The sequence below is a fragment of the Hippoglossus stenolepis genome, chromosome 1 (assembly GCF_022539355.2).
Source record: "Hippoglossus stenolepis isolate QCI-W04-F060 chromosome 1, HSTE1.2, whole genome shotgun sequence".
NCBI lineage: Eukaryota > Metazoa > Chordata > Actinopteri > Pleuronectiformes > Pleuronectidae > Hippoglossus > Hippoglossus stenolepis.
The window spans coordinates 462,696-482,805 of record NC_061483.1 but is presented as its reverse complement, the minus strand read 5'-3'; the positions used below and the strand labels follow the sequence as shown (position 1 = coordinate 482,805).

The 20,110-nt window shown below is 48.0% G+C and overlaps 1 protein-coding gene across 1 annotated transcript; it reads right to left on the bottom strand.

Moving 5' to 3' along the window:
* Positions 1–937: 937 nt before the first annotated feature.
* LOC118106468 (aggrecan core protein) lies at positions 938–18,488 on the bottom strand. The gene is made up of 19 exons (XM_035155043.2): positions 18,359–18,488; positions 16,813–16,907; positions 16,593–16,684; positions 14,307–14,598; positions 13,487–13,661; positions 12,723–12,850; positions 12,349–12,642; positions 11,726–12,022; positions 11,430–11,604; positions 11,214–11,341; positions 10,840–11,130; positions 10,662–10,760; positions 8,856–10,583; positions 8,169–8,246; positions 3,481–3,639; positions 3,318–3,400; positions 2,946–3,090; positions 2,140–2,322; positions 938–2,066 (listed from the first exon to the last, which is right to left on the bottom strand). Exons 2-19 carry the CDS (start codon positions 16,898–16,900, stop codon positions 2,008–2,010), a joined length of 4,494 nt encoding a protein of 1,497 aa, XP_035010934.2. The 5' UTR covers positions 16,901–16,907; positions 18,359–18,488; the 3' UTR covers positions 938–2,007.
* Between the last annotated feature and the right edge of the window lie 1,622 nt (positions 18,489–20,110).

Sequence of the window (20,110 nt, the reverse complement as noted above, 5' to 3'; positions counted from 1 at the left end):
GCACAGCCTCCACGTCAACAACAACCACACAAAACAAGTGCACAAATGAAGCAGTCAAAGTTCACACTGTGTGTTACAGCGACGTTATTTCCTCTGAGGTACAGAAATAAAACAGATAGAACAGGTTCATTGTTCCACAGACACTGTGCACTGCACAGACACTAAACATAGACAGCAAAAGACTCAAACGACAAACTGTGGCTACACATTAAATCTATTAAAGGGGACATAGCATGAAGATTCCACTTTGTTAGTGCTTCTACAGGTTAATGTGGGTATCTGGCTCATGTCTACCAACCCAAACACTCTGGGAAAAAACACTCGCACGTTTTGTTATAGTTCCTCTAAGTCAGAAACGTCATGCTTGAGTGACTCGATTGAGCTTCCTGGGTTTTGTGTCGTAACAAGGAACTGGAAGTCTCCCTACATGGCTTGGCCCCGCCCCCACACTCGCTACGCCGGGTTACACGGACGTGGAAGCGCTGCCGCGAGGCAGCGCAGCGCCGTTCTCCAGCACGCAGCCGCCTGGCTGTTCACACGGACAGACATTTCTCCGCTGGTCAGCCCCATAGACTGTATATATAAGGTCAGCCCTGATTCTGCTTTCTCCGCTTGTTGTACCCGTTGAATGTCGGGTCTGGGGTAAATGATGGTCTTCATAGCCCCCACCTCTCTTTCTCTCCTGTCTGTCTGCTTGTGTGCTTGTAGTGGGGGCAAGAGGGGACATTTAATTATGTGATTGGGAAAATTAAAACTCCAGGACAACAAGGGGAATACAAAGTATGGGATGCATATTTGATAATTTATATCATATAAAATATGTAATTTATATCGTTTAAAATCATGGGGGGAGAGGGGGGAGGGGGGAGCTGGCTCATTAGCATTTAAAGGAACAGGCACTCAAAACAGGTCACTCTGTGGAGGGCTGTTTTATACAGGGTAAAAAGCTGTTTGAAATGATCCTTGTGGTATTTTGACCAAAGTATGTTACAGACATTTCATTAAGACCCCAAGGAACCATATCAACTTGTGGTAAAATGGGCATGCTATGTCCCCTTTAATGCTGCATTATGGAGCTGACAGACCTTCACCCCCCCGATGCTGCTGTCGTCTCACACCAGGACTGAATCTCTCCTGTAAACGGGCTCAGTCCAACAGAGACTCTGTCACTGAGTGGAACCAATAAATAAAAACTCTGTGTTTAAATCCCCTTCTTTACTAAATATACGACCACAGAAGTTTGTGTGGTTTGTTTCTCTTTGTTTGAATATCACCAGTTGTGTTTTTTTCCTGTTTCCACTCATGTTGGGATAAATAATAAAATCTTAATTCATATCTCTGAAAAATGTATATAATATAATATAACTAGTTATAGTTTGAGATACTTAAATCTAAAATGCAGGTTGTACATGCAGAATATGGACTTTGGTTTGTTCTTGTGCTTAAAGGAATAATTTTGAGAAAATTGTCAAACAATATATTTTACCATAAAGGGTTTGATATGGGATGTAAATCTCCTGGTGTGTTCATGTCCTCACCAGCTAATGTGCTTATTAATTCACCTCTGAGCAACAGATGGTTTCCGTGTGTTTCCTGAGCTGCAGGGTTTCACTCTGTGGAAGTCGTCTTTCATGCCGAAGCAAAATGAGGCCTGATATCTTGAGTGTGAAACCATCAGAGACGATACAGAGAACTGAAGTTAAATAAAAACTGTGGAGCGGCTCTCATCTGTTAAAACAGGAAACAAACACACAACAACATCGTAAAGCAGATCTACACCAACATGAATCTGTGTGATACAGATCTACAGCTCATATAACACAAAGGATTTCAACAAACACAAATATATTACAACACACTCCATGAAAATATACCCAAAACAATAAAATTATGTATCTAATGAAATATATTATCAGGGGATAGAACAGCACCATCCAGAAATGTTACTCTTCAAATCCTCTTCACTGAAATGTTCTTTTAAAACAATCATTTCTTCTTCTTCCCTCCTCAGTGGAGTTTGGCTGCCGGACTCCTGCTCCTCCGCTGGGTTCTTCTTCTGGCTTTCACTGCGGCGAGGGAAGAGAAGGTTGAGTTACAGGAACAAAACAGGATTTCTGGATAAATGTAGAGCGCACTCACCGTCAGTACATTCCACCTGAGGCTCCTCCCACTGTCCGTCTGCTTTACAGTGGACCACCGGTGGGTGGCGCTGTGTAAATCCTGCGTCGCATTGATACCGGATGATGGAGTTGACAGGATACTCCTCCTTCCTGTTACCAAACATGTGGGCGTTGTCCACCTCCGGCGGGGCGCCACAAGACACTGAGGACCAGAGGACACGGGGTCAAACCATGTGTCAACCATTCATGTGCTCATTCATACCTGTGGTCAGAGTCTCCAGTCAACCTGACCCCAAGACCCCAAGACCCCAAGACCCTAAGACCCCAAAGGCTCCAAGACCCTAAGACCCCAAAGGCTCCAAGACCCTAAGACCCCAAAGGCTCCAAGACCCCAAGACCCTAAGACCCTAAGACCCCAAAGGCTCCAAGACCCTAAGACGCCAAAGGCTCCAAGACCCCAAGACCCCAAAGGCTCCAAGACCCCAAGACCCCAATGGCTCCAAGACCCTAAGACCCCAAAGGCTCCAAGACCCTAAGACCCCAATGGCTCCAAGACCCTAAGACCCCAAAGGCTCCAAGACCCCAAGACCCCAAAGGCTCCAAGACCATAAGACCCCAAAGGCTCCAAGACCCCAAGACCCCAAGACCCTTCTTGATTAGTAGCTTAAAACAATGACTTCTCTCTGGGTGGAGACCAAACCAGAGTGAAATCCATCAGGAAGAGAAACCTGGCTCCATGTGTGCAGGATAGTTTAGTAGCTAACTGATCAATACTATGACTGTGTCTTGTCCAGATTGATGTTGGAAGCAGCAGCAGAACGTTACCTGGACCCTTCTTGCAGGTGAACGGCAGGTGGTAGTTGCAGGGCACGTCGTTCCACTGGCCGCTCTCGTGCCAGATCATCACCACACAGTCTTCTCCGGAGTGGAAGTAATTATCCGGCTGGTTCGGCCTCCAGTTCTCAAATTGCTGCAGAGAATCACACACACACACAAACACACACATTTGAAATCTGTGCAGCAGAATTCGTGAGACGGATTTAAACTCTACATTTTCATTCCTCACACAGTTACTGCAACATGATTAAAGCCTTTGAGGAGAGAACGTCCAAAGTGTGTTTCATCATCCCAGTTTGAGCCTGAAGCCTCTCAGGAGCTGACCCACGACACTTCGCACAAGGTGAATCACTGACTCACCAGTGGAGAACCGTCTGTCCAGCGGAAGTCCTTTTCCACCGTCTTGTCATTCAGGCCGATCCACTGATAGTCCTGAGCGTTTGCTGCAAAAACACGTTGACTTTCATCAGGACTTGTTCTTCATCCTGTCTCTGGCTTCAGTCTGAACACATTAGAAACTCACAGTTGACAAAGCCCTGCTCCTCTGGCGTGATGATGCTGACCAGGTGGGCGTTCAGGTCCCGGCAGCGATGCTCTGCGTCCAGCCACGTCTCTCTGTCAGGGAGGTGCAGGTAACAGTTCCCCTGAAACTTAGTCCACCCGTCTTCACACTGCTGCTCATCTGCAGCCGCCGCAGCGAGGAGGGAACAGCGTGACACAGGTTCATGTATGTTCTGGTTCATAGCTCTGAGACTCAGACCATTCACATTATTCCTCATCCACATGTATAAATGGGTTTTAATCTGAAGCCGTCTCTGATGATGAGAAGCTGTTCTTTCTTCTCATTGTGGTTTTAGTGTTAAGGCCTCGATACAGAGTTTGAGATCGTTTACAGGCAGGAAGTGTTTCAGTTTCACACACACACACACATCTTACCCACTGCACTGCCCCCGTCCGCCTGGCATCATGATGAATAAAACAAACATCCCCCCACAGAATGGAAAATTACATACAATACTTCCCTTCAGCTGGGAGGCTGTGCACAGCAGGAATGTAATTATGCATTTGTAAAATGTTCCTTTGGTGAAACATTCAAAGGCTTCATTCATTCTCTGATGATTTGATGTCAAAGGACCAGTTTACCCATATTACACAAAAACATATTTTTCCACTTCCACTCCCCAACGAATATTTAGTCACACAGACAGTTTTGGCTTCATTTGCTCTTTCAGAGATTTCTGTTACTGCCCAGATTCAATATACTGCAGGTATCCAGAAATAATCTGGGTAATGATGTTTATTCACGGTGGAACTTCAATCTTCACGTGTGTAAAAAAATTATAATCTCAAGGATTTAGCGAAGTCCCTGAACTCCATCCTCCCCTGAAACTCTGGATTGTTTTTAAGTCACATGAGTCGTCACTTTCCACCGATCTTCAGGTCTTTACAGATACACTTTGGAAACCGAGTCAGACCAGGTCCTGGATCTGTTCTAACTGGATCCAGTGTCCTCTCTGCTCTCTGATCGTTATCACTGACACTTTATTACAAGAGCATCAAAATGTGGCTCTTCCATGCACATCACTTCAAACTGGACGGACCTGTGATGTGCACAGGGCGGTTTGACAAAGCTCAGCTGTTCAGAGCAGGAAACCCTCAGAGTGAAATATGTGTTTGTGTGATTTGGGTCAACCTTTAGTTACTCTGCTGTGGTCCAGTGGTAGAACGGAAACACCACAGTTACACCTCGTACGTCTCCATGGTTCCTCATGAGTCGCAGCGATGCTACCTGACGTTTAGCATCTGTTGTTTTTGAGGCAGTTGTTAGTATTGATTAGCTGAAGCTGCTCTCGTACCGATGTCACAGCGTTTCCCTCCGTAGCTCGGGAGGCACAAGCATTCGTACGAGTCTGAACCCCCCACACACGTGGCTCCGTTGGCACAAGGGTCGGAGTCACACACGTCTGCAACACAGGGGGTGGCTGCAACCACTGAGTGGGGGTAGAAGGAGGGGGAGGAGAGGAGGAGGAGGGGAGGAGGAGGAGAGGAGGGAGGAGGGGGGAGGAGGGGAGGAGGGGAGGAGGGGAGGAGGAGGAGGAGGAGGAGGAGGAGGAGGGAGGAGAGGAGGGGAGGAGAGGAGGGAGGGGAGGGAGGAGGGAGGAGGAGGGAGGAGGGGAGAGGAGGAGGGAGGGGGGGAGGAGAGGAGGAGGAGGGGGAGGAGGGAGGAGGGGAGAGAGGGGAGGGGAGGAGGAGGGAGGAGGAGGAGGGGAGGGAGGAGGAGGGGAGGAGAGGAGGAGGAGGGGGGAGGGAGGAGAGGGAGGAGAGGAGGGAGGGGGAGGAGGGGGAGGAGGAGGGAGGAGGAGGAGGGAGGGAGGAGGAGGAGAGAGGAGGGGAGGGGAGGGAGGAGGGGGAGGGGGAGGGAGGAGGGGAGGAGGAGAGGAGGAGGAGGGAGGGGGAGGAGAGGAGGAGGAGGAGGAGAGGAGGGAGGGGAGAGGAGGGGAGGAGGAGGGAGGAGAGGAGGGAGGGGGAGGGGGAGGAGAGGAGGGGAGGGAGGAGGGGAGGAGGGGGAGGGGAGGAGGGAGGAGGAGGAGAGGAGGGAGGGGAGGGGAGGAGGGGAGGAGGGAGGAGGGAGGAGAGGGAGGGAGGAGAGGAGAGGAGGAGGAGGGGGAGGAGAGGAGGAGAGGAGGGAGGGGGAGGGAGGGGGAGGGAGGAGGGGAGGAGGAGGAGGGAGGGAGGGGGAGGGAGGAGGGGAGGAGGAGGGGAGGAGGGGAGGAGGGGAGGGAGGAGGAGGAGAGGAGGGAGGGGAGGGGAGGAGGAGGGGGGAGGGGAGGAGGAGGAGGGGAGGAGGAGAGGAGGAGGAGGGGAGGGGGAGGAGGGAGGGAGGAGGGGAGGAGAGGAGGGAGAGGAGGAGAGGAGGGGAGGAGGAGGGGAGGAGAGGAGGAGGAGAGAGAGGAGGGAGGAGGGGGAGGAGAGGAGGGAGGGGGAGGAGGGGAGGAGGGGAGGAGGGGAGGGAGGGGGAGGAGGGGAGGAGGAGGAGGAGGGGGAGGGGAGGAGGAGGAGGGGAGGAGGAGGAGAGGAGGGAGGGAGGGGGAGGAGGGGGAGGAGAGGAGGAGGGAGGAGGAGGAGGAGGGAGGAGGGGAGGGAGGGGGAGGGAGGAGGAGGAGGAGGGGGAGGGGAGGAGAGGAGGAGGAGGGGAGGGAGGAGGGGGAGGAGGGGAGGGGAGGAGGGGAGGAGGAGGAGGAGGGGGAGGGGGAGGGAGGAGGGGAGGAGGAGGGGAGGAGGGGGAGGGAGGGAGGGGAGGAGGAGGAGAGGAGGGGAGGAGGGGAGGAGGGGAGGAGGGGAGGGGGAGGAGGAGGAGGGGAGGAGGAGAGGAGGAGGAGGGGAGGGGAGGAGAGGAGGGAGGAGGGGAGGAGAGGAGGAGAGGAGGAGAGGAGGGAGGAGGAGGGAGGAGAGGAGAGGAGGGGAGGGGGGAGGAGAGGAGGGGAGGAGGGGAGGAGGGGGAGGGGGGGAGGAGGGGAGGAGAGGAGGAGGAGGGGGAGGGGGAGGAGGAGGAGGGGGAGGAGGAGAGGAGGAGGGGAGGGGAGGAGGGGGAGGAGAGGAGGAGGAGGGGAGGAGGAGGAGAGGAGGGAGGGGAGGGGGAGGAGGGGAGGAGAGGAGGAGGAGGGGGAGGGGAGGAGGAGAGGAGGAGGGAGGGGAGGGGGAGGAGAGGAGGAGGAGGGGAGGAGGAGGAGAGGGGAGGGGAGGAGAGGAGGAGGAGGGAGGAGGAGGAGAGGAGGGGAGGAGGGGAGGAGGGGAGGAGGGGGAGGGAGGAGGAGAGGAGGAGGAGGGGAGGGGGAGGAGAGGGGAGGAGGGAGGAGAGGAGGAGAGGAGGAGAGGAGGAGGAGGGAGGAGAGGAGAGGAGGGAGGAGGGGGAGGAGAGGAGGAGAGGAGAGGAGGAGGAGGGAGGAGGGAGGAGGAGGGAGGAGGGGGAGGGGGAGAGGAGGAGGAGGAGGGGAGGAGGGGGAGGAGGAGGGAGGAGGGGGAGGGGGAGAGGAGGGAGGAGGGGGAGGAGGGGGAGGGAGGAGGAGAGGAGGAGAGGAGGAGAGGATGAGAGGAGGAGAGGATGAGAGGAGGAGAGGAGGGAGGATGAGAGGAGGAGAGGATGAGAGGAGGAGAGGAGGAGAGGAGGAGAGGATGAGAGGAGGAGAGGATGAGGAGGAGGAGGAGAGGAGGAGAGGAGGAGAGGAGGAGAGGAGAGGGGAGGAGGAGAGATGAGAGGAGGAGAGGAGGAGAGGAGGAGAGGAGGAGAGGAGGAGAGGATGAGAGAGGAGGAGAGGATGAGAGGAGGAGAGGAGGAGAGGAGGGGAGGGGAGGAGGAGAGGATGAGAGAGGAGAGAGGAGAGGAGGAGAGGAGGAGAGGATGAGAGGAGGAGAGGAGGAGAGGATGAGAGGAGGAGAGGAGGAGGACAGCAGGACTTTCACAGCTCAGGAGTTAGTGAATAAAACTGAAGCTGCTGAAACATCTGATGAGATTTGATCAACTCTCATCTTTAGTTTAAATGAATCTTATTATGAAGTTGATACAAGAGAAGTTGATCATTTCAATATCTGGTTCACATGAGAATCATTAGATGCAGCAGAACATCAGAATTTCAATTCCAGTAGAAAGAGCGAGCACACATGATGCAGAACACACATGATGCAGAGCACACATGATGCAGAACACACATGATGCAGAGCACACATGATGCAGAGCACACATGATGCAGAACACACATGATGCAGAACACACATGATGCAGAGCACACATGATGCAGAGCACACATGATGCAGAACACACATGATGCAGAACACACATGATGCAGACAGCAGAGTGGAGGCGACGTCCTGGCACAGCAAACCAAAAACAACATATATGACTGAAGAACTGAATAAGCACGTGACACACAGGCTGTACAACCTCATAGAGCTGATACATGTCTGACAAACAGCTCGACACACAAACCCACAAACACACAAACACACAAAGACACGATGCTAATGGAGAAATCCAACACGGAACATGAAGTCAGATGCAAACACATCAGGACAGAACAGCAGGAGACAAGACACAGAGTTTAGATTCAGAAAATAACATCACAGTTAATGTTCATCTGAAAAAGAAGCACAACATAAAAACATGCAACATATTGAAAATCAAGAGGTTTGGGGACATAAGTCCAAGTGACTCACTGCGGCAGAGAGCAGCTCCGCCCTCGACCCAACACCCAGCGTCACCACAGGGGTTCGGATCACACGGGTTCAAGTCACCTGACAAACAGGTAAAGTGCTATGAACATACATGAACTCTTATGAGTAGTAGTACTACTAAGTAGAACTGCTCCAGTATTACAGTTTTTAGCTGTTGGTCACATGAAAGTCTAAAAGTCTTTCAGTCCAGGACGTTGTTCTGTTTTTATATAAATTAAAGACGAACTAAGGTGCGTCATCAGCTAACTTGTTGACTTTCACCCATAAAATCCATCAGAGATTTAAAAACCTTGTTGATACTCTCATGATTTCATTATTGAAAGAATTCTGACTTTTTGCTTTATATGCTGTTGTTTATATGTTATTGTTGATCTTGTCAGTTAATTTCTTGGTAAATCAACGAATCATGTTGTCAATAAACAGAAATATATCAATCACAGTCTCACACAAGCCAAACGACATCTTCAAATTACTGCTTATTTATAACTGTCCTGAACTAAACTATTCAACTTTAAACTGACACATTATGATCAAAAACCTTCTGTCATTCAACAAACCACTTCAGCTCTCATGATGTTAACAGGTTCAAAATAAAACAGGTCATATTACAGTACAAGCAATGACACAAAATATAAAATTAAAGAATAAGAATAAAGTATGTTGGCCTACCTTCCACTGTGGCTGTTTTTCCCACAATGCCTTGTGTCTCTGCGGTGGGAGGAGCAGCCAGTCCTGCGGGGGCGAGTGCAGGACCATGGGTCACGTGAACTTCATCGTGAGTCTGTGATACTTCAGCCTCCTCTGGTCCTGTTGTGCTCTCTGTTAACCCCCATCCCGAGGTAGAGGGCAGCAGCGCCTGTGGAAGATCTCCAGAGGAAAGTCCAGAAGAAAGTCCAGAAGAAACTCCTGAAGAAATGCTGCTGACTGTGGACGTGTCGTCGCCGCTGCTGCTCCTGCTTCCTTCTCCACTGTACACTGCAGACCCCTGTCCCAGCTCCAGAGACAGAGCATCTCCAGATACTTCTGTCAGGAAATCTCCAGACACAAATGTGACACTGCCTTCTCCGCTGGTAGAGGACTTCGATCCAGACCATCCTGATCCAGACATTCCTGATCCAGACATTCCTGATCCAGGCATTCCTGAAGTGAACCCAGAGATGAAACTTGAGCTACCAAACCCAGACAAGTGTTCACCACTTCCCTGTCCAGAGCTGTAGAGTAAAGACCCAGAGGCCTCCTGCTCTCCAGAGGATGACACTGAAAGCTCAGTGAACCCTGACCCCACCAAGGTCACGCCTGAGAAGAACCCTGAGTCACTTCCTGAAGAAGAGCCGCTGTGATCGCCACTGAGAATCCCAGAACCTGAAATGTCTCCAGATCCACTGAACACCAGCAGGTCCCCACCAAGTTCATGCTCCTTGTGAGTAATCGGAGTGGACACATCAATCAATTCACCATCAATCAGTGAGATGTGAGCGTCTCCACTTCCTGAAAGCTCTCCTGAGTGTCCACTTCCAGAGGAAACTCCTGATGGGAAACTGCTGGACCCAGAAAAGTCCTGACTGGTGATGAAACCGGATGGCATGCCAGAGAATTGTTCACTTTCCCCAGAGCTGAACCCGAATCCAGCACCAGATCCAGACAGGTCCCCGCTGCCACTGAGCACTCCAGAGCCCACTTCAGATGAAGGGAACATCAGAATTCCTGTGCTCCCCTCTCCAGCTTCTTGGAATCCTCCTGAAACTGAGCCCTCTCCAGAGCCAAAACTGTCAAAGCCTGAGAAAACCACAGCGATCCCAGATTCTCCTCCACTAAGACCTGATCCAGAAGCATCCGCACTACCAAGACCAGACACTCCACTGGGCAGCTCTGCACTCCCGCTACCAGCCAGATCTCCAGAGACAACCTGGTCTCCAGAAAAGTCTCCTGAACCAGAGAGATCTCCAGAGGTAACCTGGTCTCCAGAACCAGAGAGGTCTCCAGAACCAGAGAGATCTCCTGAGGTAACCTGGTCTCCAGAACCAGAGAGGTCTCCAGAACCAGAGATGTCTCCAGTACCAGAAAAGTCTCCTGAACCAGAGAGATCTCCAGAGGTAACCTGGTCTCCAGAACCAGAGAGGTCTCCAGAACCAGAGAGATCTCCTGTGGTAACCTGGTCTCCAGAACCAGAGAGGTCTCCAGTACCAGAAAAGTCTCCTGAACCAGAGAGATCTCCAGAGGTAACCTGGTCTCCAGAACCAGAAAAGTCTCCAGAACCAGAGATGCCTTCAGAACCAGAGAGATCTCCTGAGGGACCCCCAGAGGCACTACCGACTGCAGACCCTGAACCAAAGTCTGCGGAACCCGAACCAGAGCCTGATGACTCCACAGGGATTGGATGAGCGATAGAGGGAACAGCTGAAAGCATAAAACAGAAAAGTGTGAGGAATGTGGTAAATGAAACATTGGAACAGTTAAAAAGTCATTTGTTCTTACCAGGCCTCAACAACTCAGTGATGGACGTCAGGTTCAGAAGCGCCTCCTGGATTTCTGTGATGTTCAGTCCAGTTTCATTTGCAATCAGTAGAAGATCAGCTGCAGGAATTAAGCAATGAAAGAAAAAGATGAAGGAATTCCTGAGACGAAGGATGAGCATGAACAGTTCAGTGTTTACCTCTGAAACAGTATGCATCAAATCTGGCGTGTTCAGGGAAGTGTGTCTGGTTGGGGCGAGCGTACACGGTGCGCACTCCAGATTCCCCTGCTCCACACTGGGCTCGAGGGTTGTTGATGGGATAGCGGACGCTCAGATCCACCAGCCAGCCAGCACGGCACTTGTCCAAACCCATTCTCCAGGCTGCGTGGAGCTCTCCGGGGGAGGCCAACATGGCGTTCTGCTCTCGACAGCTGGAAGAAGCCTCATCGAAGGTGAAGCCCTCAGCAGATCCCACATGGAACACCTCACCTGAGCAGCAGCCGAGGAACAGATGATAGCATCTTTACTTAGTAACAAGATAAAAAGTCAAAGCAAATCCTCATATTTCGTACCTTTGAGCCCATCAACGTAGCAGTGAACATCATATCTCTCATCTCCAGGCCTCAGACCGTACGACCGCACTCCGGGTTTATCCCCCAGATCTCCAGCGCACTTTTCTCGAGGGAAAACAATGGGATACCTGGAAAATAACAAAATGTGATGAGCTATTGACTCTTTTTCAGTTCAGGAATCTCTGCACCTGCTCTGAAGATGTATTTCCCAGTCACCTTACAGTCTGGTCCAGTAACCATCCTGCATCACACTGGTGATATCCGGCCTCATATGCTGCCTGCAGCTGCTCTGCTGTGGCCATGGAGGCTCCGACGCTCCGACAGGCCAGCTGAGCCTCAACGAAGGTGAACCGATAGCGACCGGAGCCGGAGCGGTAATGGAAGACCACGCCTGCACCCACAGACAAGAGGAAGGGTTGTGTTGTGGAAACGTTTTTAATGTCCAAATTTCCTCACCAGTGAATCTCACTGGACTTTTACTCATTACATGCATCTGCAGCTCTATTACTGACCAGTAGGAGGCATCACAAAGCCTTGGCTGGGCTCTCTGCCGACGCCGGGCCGGGCGGTGACGGACTCTATCAGGTCAGTGATGAGCTCGGTGACGTTGGGCGGCTGAGGCAGCGGCAGCTCTGTGGGACTTTCTGTGAAATCCACAGCGGTGGGTTGCTGAGTCTCCAGCTCTCCCAGTGCTTCGCTCTCCGTGGTCGTCCTCCTGAAGAACACCTCAGGGCCCTGCGTCACCGTGGTAACGCCCAGAACGCCACTGCCCTCCTCTATGAGGCCTGAGCCTTCGTCCTCAGGAGACTCTGAAGACAATGGAGGAGGGAGAAAAGTGTAAAAACTCTAAAACTGTGTTCAAACTGCTCCCGTTGACCACAGGCTCTGAATCCCATCACGTCCTTAGAAAACTGTTGATAGTGATAATTCAGGGCGTGTAAGGTAAAAGTCACATGACTGAGTTTGTGATATAGGGTTAGGGTTCTTCACACGGACTCTGTAGCAGAAGCAGTCGTAGCGAGCTTCAGGACGTGTGATGACTGCATGTGATGATGTGCACGTGAAGATGTGCATGTGATGACTGGATGTGATGATGTGCACGTGAAGAAGTGCACGTGCCTTCACACGGACTCACCGGTGTAGCAGAAGCAGTCGTAGCGAGCTTCAGGACGTGGGTATCCTGTCTGGTTAGCGTGCAGGTAAACAGTTCTCACTCCCAGCAGACCTCCTCCACACTGCGGCCGCCGGATGTTGATGGGGTATCGAACGCTCCGGTCCCGCAGCCAGCCGGCGTTACACACGTCCATCCCCCCCTGCCAGGCCAGGTAGAGCTGACCTGTGGTGGCCAGCTGAGCTCCCTGATTGGAGCAGGCCGCCACAGCCTCAGAGAAGCTGAACTTCTCTGCTGCGGCCGTGTGGAAAACTCTGCCTGTACCACATGAGAGCGTTTGTTAGAATGATCAGCTGAAGAGTGAGAGAACAAGCTGAAAGTAGAGCGGAGCACAGAACCTGTCATCTTCTCTGAGAAACAGTACACGTCATAGGTCTCGTTCAGGTCCCTCGCTCCGTACGTCCGGACCCCCGGCAGCTCCTCCTTGTCCCCGTAGCACTGCACACGAGGGTCGTGGATCGGGTACCTGAGGTTCAATGAGCTTTGTCATCATCACAAAACTCAACTCAAAGCTTTTAAAAATTCTCCCTGTTGATGGAACATTTGACTTTTTCTGCTGCACAACAACTTCTCCACCTTTTCACTGGTCCTGTTGGTTGTTGTCTTAATATGCACGAGACAGTTTGTTCTGTACTTTTACCTCTGATGCTTTAAGTCCTTTTTTCTTACAGTTCTTGTAATTCTGCTGGAAAAAGCTTTGGAATGAAAGACTCTTACTTGTAATGGAGTTTTTCTACTATATAAACTGTGCTGGAGCTTTGACATTAGACTGAATCCTCAACTGATGAATGTGGAGGAGGCTCCGAGCTCCAGCTGAACCAGGGCGAGCTGATGGGCCGAGAGGAGCTGGCTGCCACAGAGAGAGACTGACTGAGCTGCTGCAAGTTTATGTGTAGTTGGTTTTATGTTTGTTCCGTAAAAGAGAAAGAAATGGTTTGTCTCTGGCTGCTGTGGAGAATCGTCAATTACCTCTGATGTTACGTGATGCACTCAAAAGATGCTAAACTGTTTATGTTCCCTGGTCCTTTCTCAGTATTTGAGTGTAATCTGTTGAGTATTGTCGGTATTTGCCGGACAGAGGTCGTAGAGGTCACAGACTGACCTGACTGTGTGATCAGAGAGCCAGCCGGCGTCACACTGGTGGAAACCGCCATCGAACGCAGCTTGGAGCTGTTCAGGTGAAGCCACCACGGCACTGTTCTGTGAGCACGCCGCCGTCGCTGTGTCAAACGTCAGAGCGTAGCGCCCCGTGATGCCTCGGTAGTGGAACACGATGCCTGAGGACGTCAACCAGGACTTTCAAGGTTTGTTCTCGGTCAGGAACTCAACAAAAAACTAAGTTTGACCAATCATCCAAAGTCACTTTAAAAACAGAAGCTGATTAGAAATGTTTTATTTGATCTGATTTCAAGTTTAAAACATTAAAACTACTATATATTATCGTATATTATTATTATTCACAGGGATGAATGTTTTTTAATTAATTTGTATAATTCCATAAATTCACTGGTATCAGCTTCAATGTGAATATTTGCTTGTTTTCTTTTGGGTTTGACAAAATAAAATAAGAAAGTTAAAATAAGTTATATTTTCTGATATTTTAAAGAAACCGACTGTCAGACATATTGATAATGAAAATTATCAAAGTTTCCCTAATGATCTGATAATTGAAGTTTTCTATAAGTTTATGACACAAAAATACAACAATTTGATAACGCACATGATTTTTACCTGATTCCTGGGACTGGGAATATTTTGTATATATAATATACCTGTATGAATAATATATATAAAATCTCCCATTATTGGACCTTTGAGTTATGGTCATTTTAAATAATCATGTTTGTTAAGTGGGATATCATCAATAATAAAAGTGTAATAATGTGAATTCTAGCCGTGTTCACCACAGTTGTCTCATTCACCTTGAACCTGCAGGTGGATGATGTCGTGGTCGTCCTCGATGCCGTGCTGAACCTCACAGCGATACACTCCTGAGTCACTGGACCGCAGCTCAGAGATCTGGATGCTGGCGTCAGTTGGTGTTTTGGGATATTCCAGCAGATGAACTCTGTCCAGGTAACTGTGTGTGATACGCACCCGTCCCTCCAACGCCACCAGGATGGTCGTGACCTTTGCTTTAGTGACCAAGCTCCACTTGATGCGATGGGAGAGCGGCGTGATGGTGGGAGCTCCTGGGTCTGGAACTGTGTGGTCCTGAAAACAAAAACCACCTCATTCACCGACAAATCATGTCCAGGATAAACACAGACATGTGAGGATAATTAAAGGAAGTAACACACATCACCGTACAGAGATGTTATCACAGATTGTTCACAGAGGAAAACAGCAGCTGATAGAATAACACTTACAGTAAATGTAGAAGAGGCTTCACAGAGCCACAGCCACAGAGTGAGGTGATGATCATTTTCTGATTTATTATTATTATTATTATTTATTTATTTTGAAGCCTGTTGCGGTTAGTGGAGAGAGCGATCAATGACCAAGCGCATGTCTCTGCGTTGCACGCGTTTTGGGGCTCTGATGTAGCGTGAGCAATTTTGTGTCAATTGGACAATGTTACAACAAATCAATTTTCACACTGATCAATAGGTGGTGCTATGACCCTGCACTGATATTAATATATGGAGCTGTTCAGGTCAGGATTGTGATCATAGGTCAGTAGTTCGGAGCCGGTTGGATAATGCAGAGTGGATTTACAAAGTACTTCCTGTTTCATGGTGAATCAGTAGGTGGCGCTATGACACTGAGGAGATATTGACACATAGAGCAGTTCAGGCTTGGACTCTGATCATGAGACAGAAGTTTGGTAGTGATAGGACGATGCACACTGGAGTTATGACAACATCGTGTCCTTTGGCGAAGGATGGACCTTCGTCACAACGCAATGTTTACACGGTTTGAGGAAATGTCACGATTCTGACCATGGTCCAATGACTTGTCTCAGCTCATTTGAGCTGTTTATTGTTAAGCAGCCAGGAGCAGTGCATCAAAGTATAAAACATGTCACTTCCTGTCGCCAGTAGGTGGCGCTGTGACGATGAGTCAATATAGATTAAATTTTCACCACTTTTGAGCTTGTTGAAGGCTCAAAAAGCCAAATCATCTGGGTCAGAATAATAATAAGAAGAAGAGCCAACATTAACTTCAATCTAAATTAAATATGTTGTAAGAATTTATATTTTATTGTTATAAATCATTGTTATTATAGTAATTGTTAGAGACAGACTGTTTCTACAGTTTCCGCATTTGTCCACCAGATGGTAGTGTTGTACTGTTGTACTGTTACTAAAACACAACTCGGGCTGCGAGCAGTACTCGGGACCTCATTAGGCCGCGGGGGGGGGGACCGGGAGAAACGGCTCCGAACCACGGCCGCTAATCACGCATTACAGTCCACGCCATCACGTGCAGCGTGTCAGTGTCACTGCGCACAGACTGATCTGTTCAGGTCAAAAACAGAAACTCTTGTTTCCCTTCAGATTGAATAAATCTCTCATCTTTGAAACATCAAAGACATCAAAGGAATCTATGACCACCCCCACTGTGACGTCATACAGATGCGACAACCTCGTGTTTTGATGGCGTGTAATCAAACGCCACCTAGTTTGAATCTCCATGTTGTTGAGATGACGTCATTTAAAGTAGATATGTGTAACGTCAAAAATTGGCGACTTCCTGTTGCGTTTTTCCATAACGCTCCGCCATAACGCCTTTTGTGCACAAAAAGCCGTAGTGTTGTTGTTGTACTGTTCTAGAAAAAAAGGGAAAAACTATATATAAGAAAACATATATATATATATATATATATATATATGTATACATATATATATATATATATGTATATATATATATACATATATATATATACAATTATAATAATTGATAATTCATAGAGATTGATTGCTCCTTCAGTTGCCACTTTTGTCCACAAGGTGGCAGTATTGTACTGCTCAGCTTGAGCTAATGTTGTGATCTGACCAGAATATTATTATTATGATGATGATGATGATGATGATGATGATGATGATGATGATGATGATTAACATAATTTGAATTTCCTGCAAACGCTGGTATGAATCTGAGTCTAGACCCTGAAAAAGCCCAAAGGGGGAATAGAAATCCTTCTAAATACAAGAGGGCCTCCCACCGTCGGTGCTCGGGCCCTAACGACGCTCAGGTTAACGCACCTGAAAGTAACACGGTAGCACCAGTGATCCTCCCAGTAGAGGGCGCTGTGGTCCCTCCAGAGGGACACGCACACTGAGAACGTCCTCCGGGTCTGAGGAAACAACATGAAGAAGAAGAACACATTCACCTCATGTGACCGAAGTCATCTCGTTACAATCAACCAGATGTTAAAGGTCCAGCCGATCAGAAGTCGTGACAGCAGGAGGTCAGAGATCTTACCCATGAGGCCTTGCTCCTCGTACTCGTGGTCAAATGTTCCTGAGACGACTCTCAGACACAAACACATTAAAACTGGCCACAGTTTCATATCTCACCTGAAAAATAACAGAAAACATCTGGAAATGACCAAACACTTTATGGAATATTCAGTTTTCACACTTCACATTCACTGTAGTTCTAATCAAAAAGGACACATTATATTTGTATATGGATGAATAAGGTCATGACATTTAACTGGTTATAATTATATGATGATGAGGGGATGTGACATTTTGTGTTTCCAGCTTCCTCTGCGCTTTAAACATCATTTCAGAATAAAAGCTTCAGCCAGAGAAGGTCATGTTTTTGAAAGGTGTTTGGAACATGGAGGGAGTTTCTTCAGGACGCCAGCAGCTTGGAGCTGCTCCACACTGAGCTCATTCAGCGGCTGTGGTGAGGGCCACTCCCACAGGGACTCAGGGGCCCCTTGGACCTGCTGTGTTCCCCTGGACTCTGTAACAGCAGCTCTGTGTTCTCAACACTGCTCACATTCACACAGTGTGACGCACGATGGGCGGAGGCCAGAGGTGAGGCCCTGACAGGCTCCAGGCTGAGACGCCGTTCTCATGTGTCCAGGTTGTTATCCAAAAGATTCAGAAATACATAAATAGATCAATTATAATCCAGGGAGGCTGTAAACACATGTAACCTGTAACTGTCTTATTCTTATTTGTTTCCTGTTGTAGTTACAGTTCATGGATTTAATAACATTACAGTTGTTAATAAGGTATTTCTGCCATTTTGTTTGTCTAATATCAAGTAGAGGTTTCAGTTTGTTTTACTATATTATATTATATTATATTATATTATATTATATTATATTACATTATATCATATTATATTATATTGTATTATATTATATTATATTATATTATATTGTATTGTATTGTATTGTATTGTATTGTATTGTATGTATTATATCATATTCTATTCTATTCTATTCTATTCTATCATATTATATTATATTATATTATATTATATTATATTGTATTATATTATATTATATAATATTGTATGATATTATATTACAGTATATTATATCATATTATAATGTATCATATTATATTAAATTCTTGTTTTTCTCTATGCCTATTCGAATGTTTGTCATTTTACAATTCATAGAAGATATGATTGTCCAGTAGATTAAAACTTGTCTGCTTTCCTGTGACAACCACAAACTCAATCCCTTATTTTCTCACATAGAGTCTTATAATATCTTTTTAAAATTCATAACGATGAAGATAAATAAGGTGGAGGAGGAATCAGGGAGATTCAGGAAGAGTAAAGTCCATCTACAACTAATTTAATCCAGTTTATGAGACAAATTGAATTCTTGCCAACATTAAACAATAGCTAACAGAGATGTGTGTTCATGTAGTAGAGGATGTGTAAATATAAAGTAAATACACACATGTACTGTAGGTGTGGTATCACCTGAACTCAGCCACATTACTTCACTCAGTTTATCAAAACAAAGACGAAGAGAGAAAGAAGGAAACCTTCTCACCTGTTGAAGTTCGTCTCTTGCTCTGGTGTGTGTCCTGGTTCAGAGCTCCAGGTTCTGAAAGTCAGGATGTTGGACTGTGAGCGGAGGAAAGAGACTGAGATCGACTCAGAGGAGAAAACTCACTCTGAAGCATGAGGGGTTGGTTCATCATTTCAAAATAAAAGCTGCCTGCTTCTTGTATTTCACACTAATTTGCTGCTGATGTGTTTGAGTTCAACTCAACTGGAAACTCTCGTCCACCCAACACCCCAAATTACCATATTTGGATGATTGGGGGTGGAGCCTTAATCAGGCCCACCTACACCTGCACCCATTGGACGGTACCAGCTGTCAATCACACTGTGGTATCCCCCCCCAACACATCTGGTGCTTTATGGTCTGTTTGACTCTAAATGATCATAATTCACTAAATGAACATCAGCTGTTTGAAGAAGACTTGAAACTAGAGACTGAGACAGAAACTCCTGAATGTTTCCTGACGTTATAAAGTGAGAAGTCACTTTCTATAGAAACTACCAGAGGAGTCGCCCCCTGCTGGTCAGAGGGAGAACACAGGTTTCAGACACTTCTACACTGGCTTCACTTTCTAGAGCCGGAGTCTAAACGTTTTATTTACAGTCATCTGACCTCTGATGGTTGATGGATGGACAGATGGACAGATGATGGACAGATGGACAGATAGACAGATGATGGATGGACAGATGGACAGATGGACAGATAGACAGATGATGGACAGATGGACAGATAGACAGATGATGGACAGATAGACAGATAGACAGATGATGGACAGATGGACAGATAGACAGATGATGGACAGATAGACAGATAGACAGATGATGGACAGATGGACAGATAGACAGATGATGGATGGACAGATGGACAGATAGACAGATGATGGACAGATGGACAGATAGACAGATGATGGACAGATGGACAGATAGACAGATGATGGACAGATGGACAGATAGACAGATGATGGATGGACAGATGGACAGATAGACAGATGATGGACAGATGGACAGATGATGGATGGATGATGGACAGATGGACAGATAGACAGATGATGGATGGACAGATGATGGATGGATGATGGACAGATGGACAGATAGACAGATGATGGATGGACAGATGATGGATGGATGATGGATGTCTTGGCTCACAAAGTGTAAAATGGTGTTACTGCTCTGATTTGTATTTTTTTATTCACAATCATAAACCTGTCATTTATTGAATAAACCAGATCTCCCATGATGCTCTGCTCTCCCCTGTCTCAGTCTGGAACCTGTGAGCGTTCACCAGCAGGAAACAGGTACAGAGCACTGACACACCTACAGATGTTGTTGCTATGGATACAGAGTGTCAGTGGGATGTGATGACGCTGCCATGGTAACGCTGAGGTTCTGTGATGCTGCTCAGTTCCTCTCACTCGCTGCTGAGAGGCGGCAGGAGGACTGGTTCTCTGTGGCTGGATCGGAACAGTTCACAGTAACTGAGGTGAATGAGGACGGGGATCGAACCTTCTCACTGTGTGTGTGGTGAGACTGAGTCAGTTTCCTCCTCCATGTTTTTCCACCTCTGGGACAAGGAGCGTGCACAGAACAGGTTACTTGTCCTGGACAGCCGGTTGGAAATGACTGAATGGTTGAAACTCCAGCTGCACACAACTGTGCTGTTGTGTTGCAATGACCTCATAACAAACTGAGCTTGTGTGTGTTGGAGGCAGATTGTGTTTGTGTGTCTGCTGATCCACAG